This window comes from Chlorocebus sabaeus, chromosome 20 (assembly GCF_047675955.1).
Source record: "Chlorocebus sabaeus isolate Y175 chromosome 20, mChlSab1.0.hap1, whole genome shotgun sequence".
In the NCBI taxonomy this organism is placed as follows: Eukaryota; Metazoa; Chordata; class Mammalia; order Primates; family Cercopithecidae; genus Chlorocebus; species Chlorocebus sabaeus.
In genome coordinates, this window is record NC_132923.1 from 7,095,095 (window position 1) to 7,102,801 (window position 7,707).

Below are 7,707 nucleotides of genomic sequence, written 5' to 3' on the forward strand. Positions count from 1 at the left end.
ACAAAAATATTAAAAAATTAGCCAGGTGAAGTGGTGCATGCCTATAGTCTCAGCTACTCAGGAGGCTGAGGCAGGAGGATCACTTGCACCCAGGAGTTCAAGACCAGCATGGGCAACATTTCAAAACCCCATTTCTACAAAAAATACAAAAATTAGCTGGATGTGGTACTGTGTTCCTACAGTCCCAGCTACTCGGGAGGCTGAGGTGGAAGGATCACCTGAGTCGGGGAGGCGGAGGTTGCAATGAGCTGTGATAGTGCCACTGCACTCCGGTCTGGGCGACAGAGCATGACCCAGTCTCAAAGAGAAAAATAAAATTAGCTGAGTGTGGTGATACACACGTGCAGTCCCAGCTACTTGGGAGGCTATGCTGGGAGGATCACTTGAGCCCAGGAGGTTTAGACTACAGTGAGCCATGATTGTGCCACTGTACTCCAAACTGGGCAACAGAGCAAAACCCTGTCTCTAAATAAATAAAGAGAAAAGATGGGACTTGCTGGACCAAACATAAGGTTTCCTACAAGGGCCTGGTTTTAAGAACCCACATGCGCTGGCAGAGACAGGCAGATTGGTGGGGCAGGAGAAAGACTCAGGGACATAGTGGGCCCAGAGCTGGCCATTTGGTAAGGTGGCTCCATCAAGCAATGGAGATGAGCTGTGTAGTTGATGGTATTTGGGAAAGTTAGAAAAATAAGCCTGGCTTGAGATGATCACTTTATACCTTAATCCAGCCAGAAGAAAGATTTAAAGAGTGAAACAAGGAAACAGCTAACAGAAGAAAACACTGGAGATTATCTTTGTGACCTAGATGTGGCACAGTCTTCATAAAAAAGACCCCAAGGGTCAGGCACGGTGGCTCACGCCTGTAATCCCAGCACTTTGGGAGGCTGAGGCGTGCAGATCACCTGAGATCAGGAGTTTGAGACCAGCCTGGCCAAAATGGTGAAGCCTCGGTCTCTACTAAAAATATAAAAATTAGCCAGGCATGGTGGTAGGCACCTGTAGTCCCAGCTACTGGGGAGGCTGAGGCATGATAATTGCTTGAACCTGGTAGGAGAAGGCTACAGTGAGCCAAGATCACACCACTGCACTCCAGCCTGGGTGACAGAGCGAGACTCCATCTCAAAAAATAATAATAAAAATAAAAAAACAAACAAGACCCCAAAAGCACAAATCATAAGGTGAAAAAAAAATGAATGGAAGTAATTACATGAAAATTAGAGCCGGGCGCGGTGGCTCAAGCCTGTAATCCCAGCACTTTGGGAGGCCGAGACAGGCGGATCACAAGGTCAGGAGATCGAGACCATCCTGGCTAACACAGTGAAACCCCGTCTCTACTAAAAATACAAAAAATTAGCCGGCCGCAGTGGCGGGCGCCTGTAGTCCCAGCTACTCGGGAGGCTGAGGCAGGAGAATGGCGTAAACCCGGGAGGCGGAGCTTGCAGTGAGCTGAGATCGCGCCACTGCAGTCCAGCCTGGGGCACAGAGCAAGACTCCGTCTCAAAAAAAAAAAAAAAAAAGAAAATTAAGATTAAAAAAATAAATGGATTAGGCAATATCTGGTTTTTGTTCTTGCTGTTGTTTTTTGAGATGGAGTCTCGCTCTGTCACCCAGGCTGGAATGCAGTGGCACAATCTCAGCTCACTGCAACCTCCGCCTCCCAGGGTCAAGCAATTCTCCTGCCTCAGCCTCCTGAGTAGCTGGGACTACAGGGGCACGCCACCACGCCCAGCTAATTTTTTTGTTTTTTGTTTTTTTTTTTGAGGCAGAGTCTCACTCTCTTGCCCAGGCTGGAGTGCAGTGGCCAGATCTCAGCTCACTGCGAGCTCCGCCTCCTGGGTTTACGCCATTCTTCTGCCTCAGCCTCCCCAGTAGCTGGGACTACAGGCGCCTGCCACCTCGCCCGGCTGGTTTTTTGTATTTTTTAGTAGAGACGGGGTTTCACCGTGTTAGCCAGGATGGTCTCGATCTCCTGACCTCGTGATCCGCCCGTCTCGGCCTCCCAAAGTGCTGGGATTACAGGCTTGAGCCACCGCGCCCGGCCATTTTTTTGTATTTTTAGTAGAGATGGGGTTTTACCATGTTGGCCAAGATGGTCTCAATCTCTTGACCTCGTGATCCACCCACCTCGGCCTCCCAAAGTGCTGGTGATTACAAGCGCGAGCCACCTCGCCTGGCCTATATCTGGCATTTTTTAAATGGCTCTTTGAGTTAGTCAAGAGGCTGAGAAAAGGAGTCAGGAGGATCCATACAGCTCATAAAGGGTCTTTAGGGATAACTCTGTGTTTCTCTTCTGTGTCATCCTCTTAGGGGAAAATGGAAACAGTTAAAATGTGTGCTGCTTTTTATCTAATTGAAGACTTCTGTTCCTCAAAGGACACCATCAACAAAGTTATCACCCAATAGACAGATAAGATATCTCCTTCTATACTAGCAACTCTAGCAAATCAACAAGATAAAAACTCCCATTTTTAAAAAGGTCTGAAAATCAAAGGCTGGAGGAAATGAGCAGGCAGTTCTCAGAAGAGGAAGCTGAAATGACTAAGTACATGAAGAAATGCCCAAACCTACCAGGAATCAGGGACACACAAATTAAAACAAGATACCCCTTTCACACTTGGCAGAATGACAAATATTAAAATGGTAAAAACCCAGTGATGGTGAGGAGGTAGGGGACAAGAACAGCTTTTCTGGAAAGTAATCTGATGGAACACAGGTAGGTATAAACTCTGGGATCTAGTGATCCCTCTCCCAGTTATATGTCTCAGAGAAATTCTAGCACTAGCTCCTGAGGAAATGTACAAGGATATTCACCCTGGAATAATTTATGGATGAGGAGCTGATAGGAAATGGGTAAGTGGTGGATGCATATCAAGCACTGACAGGCAGCACTAAGAAGCTATGAACCATGCGCACTTTTAGAACATGGTGGCTGGGCTCGGTGGCTCAAGCCTGTAATCCCAGCACTTTGGCAGGCTGAGACGGGCGGATCACGAGGTCAGGAGATTGAGACCATCCTGGCTAACACGGTGAAACCTCGTCTCTACTAAAAAATACAAAAAACTAGCTGGACGAGGTGGCGGGCGCCTGTAGTCCCAGCTGCTCGGGAGGCTGAAGCAGGAGAATGGCGTGAACCCGGGAGGCGCAGCTTGCAGTGAGCTGAGATCCGACCACTGCACTCCAGCCTGGGTGATAGAGCGAGACTCTGTCTCAAAAAATAAAAAAAAAATAAAATAGAACATGGTTAGATTTTTTTTTTTTTTTTTTTTTGAGGTGGAGACTCGCTCTGTTGCCCAGGCTGGAGTGCAATGGTGCAATCTCAGCTCACTGCAACCTCCCCACCTCCCAGGTTAAGTGATTCTTCTGCCTCAGCCTCCCAAATAGCTGAGATTACTGGTGGGCGTCATGACACCCGGCTAATTTTTGTATTTTTAGTAGAGACGGGGTTTCACCATGTTGGCTAGGCTGGTCTCGAATTCCTGACCTCAAGTGATTCGCCCACCTCGGCCTCCCAAAGTGCTGGGATTACAAGCATAAGCCACCACGCCTGGCCTGACAAGGTTAGATCTTGAAAACAATGTTGTTGAGTAAAAAATGGCATATGTAGCACAATATCATTCATATAAATTTAAAACATAGACAAAAATATAACATATTTTACAAGCATACATCAAATGCCACTTCTTTACCCTCCTCCTCAACCTGACTCCTCTTCCCCATTGGTTATTTTATTTTATTTTATTTTATTTTATTTTATATTTTATATTATTTTATTTTATTTTATTTTATTTTATTTTATTTTATTTTATTTTATTTTATTTTTTTGAGACGGAGTCTCGCTCTGTTGCCCAGGCTGGAGTGCAGTGGCCGGATCTCAGCTCACTGCAAGCTCCGCCTCCCGGGTTTACGCCATTCTCCTGCCTCAGCCTCCGGAGTAGCTGGGATTACAGGCGCCTGCCACCGCACCCGGCTAGTTTTTTGTATTTTTTAGTAGAAACAGGGTTTCACCATGTTAGCCAGGATGGTCTCGATCTCCTGACCTCGTGATCCGCCCGTCTCAGCCTGCCAAAGTGCTGGGATTACAGGCCTGAGCCACCGCGCCCGGCCTATTTTATTTTATTTATTTTTTTGAGACAGAGTCTCACTCTGCTGCCCAGGCTAAAGTGCAATGGCACAATCTCGGCTCACTGAAACCTCCGCTTACCAGGTTCAAGCAATTCTCCTGCTTCAGCCTCCCAAGTAGCAGGGATTACAGGCACGCGCCACCAGGCCTGACTAATTTTTGTATTTGTAGTAGAGATGGGGTTTCACTATGTTGGCCAGGCTGGTCTCGCTTCTGACCTCAAGTGATCCACCCACCTCTGCCTCTCAAAGTGCTGGGATTACAGGTGTGAGCCACTGTGCCAGGCTCAATTTTATTTTTTTTTAATGGTACTAGAATGTCTACTCCATGAAGATTGGAACCTTGTCCATCTTGATCACTGACTTATCTCCAACAACTAGAACAAACCCTGGGACACTGTCAATGGTCAATAAATATTTGTGTTATAAATAAGTGGCCGAGGCAGGCAGATCACCTGAGGTCAGGAGTTCAAGACCAGCCTAGCCAACATGGCAAAACCCCATCTCTACTAAAAATATGAAAATTAGCTGGGCGTGGTGGTGCATGCCTGTAATCCCAGCCACTCGGGAGGCTGAGGCAGGAGAACTGCTTGAACCCGAGAGGCGGAGGTTGCAGTGAGCCGAGATCATGCCATCACACTCCAGCCTGAATAACAGAGCAAGACCCTGTCTCAAAAATAAATAAGTAAATAAATAAATAAATAAATGGGCCGGGCACTGTGGCTCATGCCTGTAATCTCAGCACTCTGGGAGGCTGAGGTGGGAGGATCACTTGAGCCTCAGAGTTTGAGACCAGCTTGGGCAACATAGCAAGACCTCATCTCTAAAAGAAATATAAATAAATAAATAAATAAATAAATGGGGGACATATAACTAAGAGAAAGTGGGGGCTGTGAGAGGGGAGACAAGGGCAAGAATGAGTAGGGAAAAATAAATACAACAAGGGAGGGACTGTGCCAGAACATATGATGATGACGTGCCATGACTGGTTCATAAAAGTGATTACAAATTATTTTATCAAATTCATTATTATGGCAAACTAGGCCCTGCATGATAAGGCTGTCACCTGCCTCTCCAGCCTCATTTCATTTTACTCTGATCACTATGCTGTAGCCAAGGAGGTCTCTGCCAGTTCCTGGAATATCTGATCACCTCAGGGACTTTGCACAGGCTGTCCCCTTTGCCTATACACTCTTTCTGTAATTCTTCAAAAAGGTGGTTCCGGCTAGGTGGTGGCTCATGCCTGTAATCCCAGCACTTTGGGAGGCAGACGTGAGTGGATTGCTTGAGCTCAGGAGTTTGAGACCAGCCTGGCCAACATGGTGAAACCCTGTGTCTGCTAAAAATACAAAAATTAGCTGGCCGTGGTAGCAGGCACTGGGAGGCTGAGGGAGGAGAATCACTTGAACCGGGAGGTGGAGGCTGCAGTGAGCTGAGATGGAGCCACTGCACTCCAGGCTGGGCAACAGAGCTAGACGCTGCCTCAAAATAACAATAACAACAACAACAACAACAACAATAATAATAATAATAATCTGGTTCTTTCTCATCCTTCAAGTTTCAGCTGAAATGTCACTTCTCAGAATGGGCGTCCCAACCAAACTATCTAGTGGTATCATTACCTGTTCACATCTTTTTTTTTTCTTTTTTAGAGGCAGGGTCTTGCAGTGTCACCTAGGCTGGAGTGCAATGGGGCTATTATAACTCACTGAAGCCTCAAACTTCCAGGCTCAAATGATCCTCTTGCCTCAGCCTCCCAAAGCACTGGGATTACAGGCACGAGTCACTATGCCTGGCCTTATCATCTTACCAGGCTATGCGATGATGTTGTTGGTGTCTCTACCCATTGAATGCAAGCTCCAAAAAGACAAGAGGCCTTGTCTGCCTCATGGTATCCCCAGCACCTGACACAGAAAAGGCACTCAAATATTTGATGAGTCATGAGTGAAAAAAGAGATCATTAATTATGTGTAGGAAAGGTAAAGTGCTGAACCCAGGAGGAATGGACTGGGAATAAATGAGAGTCCTGATGAAGCCAAAGACCAGAGAAGTGGGGACAGAGAGGGCTAGAGGAGGAGAGGCTGTGGTCAGGGCCTCGAACTCCCGGAAGCGTTTCAACCCTGATGTGCAGGGATGGTGGGATCATGGGCAAAACTCTTGAATCATATACACTGTATAAAAGTCAAGGCCGGGCGCGGTGGCTCACGCCTGTAATCCTGGTACTTTGGGAGGCCAAGGCGGGTGGATCACAAGGTCAGAAGTTCGAGACCAGCCTGGCCAACATGGTGAAACTCTGTCTCTCCCAGTAAAGATACAAAAACTTGGCAGGGCGTGGTAGTGGGCGCCTGTAATCCCAGCTACTTGGGAGGCTGAAGCAGGGGAATAATTTGAACCCGGGAGGCGGAAGTGCAATGAGCCGAGATCGCACCATTGCACTCCAGGCTGGGCGACAGGGCGAGACTCCATCTCAAAAAATAAAAATAAAAATAAAAAAAATAAAAGTCGAGACAGGAAAAATGTTTCTTTTCATGGTAACACATTTAGTCCTGGCAATCTCCCAGTGAAGAAGATACTCTCATAATAGCTAATATTTCTATGTGGCAGGTCTTGTCCTAAGCGCCTTAGGTGTATTTACTCATTTAATTATCAAAACGACCCTATGAGAAACGTACTATTGTTGCCATTTGACTGATAAGAAGCCGAAGAGGGACAGGGTGCTTACGTCTTGCTCACATAGTGGTGGGCCACGACTTAAACCCTGATCTGTAGACGGGCGCGGTAGCCCGAGCCTGTAGTCCCGGCTACTTGGGAAGCTGGGGCGGGAAGATCGCTTGAGCCCAGGAGTTCGAGACTGCAGTGATCACGCCACTGCACTCCAGCCTGGGCGACAGCGCAAGGCCCTATCTCAAAGATTAAAAAAAAAAAAAACAAACCCTGCTCTAATTTGCAATAGCTCTATCTTTCCTCCCAGCCACCTGAAGTTTTAGTGAAAACGGGGCTTCCTGGAGGAAGGAGTAACTGGCTATCCCGGTCCGCTACAGATTATCGGCGCGTGACTACCCTGACTCCTCCGGCTCAGAATTTGACTGGGTCGCCTAGTCCGACTGCCCCGCCCCCACCCCCGCCCCCGCCCTGGACCTACGTGACCGCGCGCCGGCCTGCGGCCGTCCTGATCTCGCGGGATTTGAGCTTCGCTACTGACAAACCCTCCCACCGCGGCTCCCTTCACTTTACCTGCCGGCGGCGACCAGCTTCTGAAGAAAAGTGTCCACCATGGTGTCGAGGAGCTTCACCCTCGAAATGGTAGTGCCGGGTGGCAGAGATTCTGGAGACGACCCCTCATGCCTTTTTTCCTCACAGCCGCCGCCTAGATTGGCGCTACTTGCTTCGGCCATGTTGAAGTTAAACCGCCAAATCTAACTGGCCCGGCCTCCCCGCCCGCCGGAGCTCCCGATTGGCCGCTCCCGCGACGGGCGCCTCCGATTGGAAGCGGTAGAACGTCTGTCACCGAGCAGGGCGGGGGCGGGAAAGTCATCGGAGGCTGAGGGTCGCAGAAAGGCGAGGCTTCGCGCGGTGGGATGTCCG

At 48.3% G+C, this 7,707-nt stretch overlaps 1 protein-coding gene across 2 annotated transcripts in view; it reads right to left on the minus strand.

Annotated features, from left to right (window-relative positions):
• PMF1 (polyamine modulated factor 1) overlaps positions 1-7,549 on the minus strand; it is a 30,265-nt gene extending 22,716 nt beyond the window's left edge. For both annotated transcript variants that reach the window (XM_007976753.3, XM_007976750.3), the window contains exon 1: positions 7,357-7,549. In XM_007976753.3, coding sequence (XP_007974944.3) covers positions 7,357-7,517 — 161 coding nt within the window. In that variant the 5' untranslated portion in view covers positions 7,518-7,549. The remainder of the gene's footprint in view (positions 1-7,356) is intronic.
• Positions 7,550-7,707: the final 158 nt, after the last annotated feature.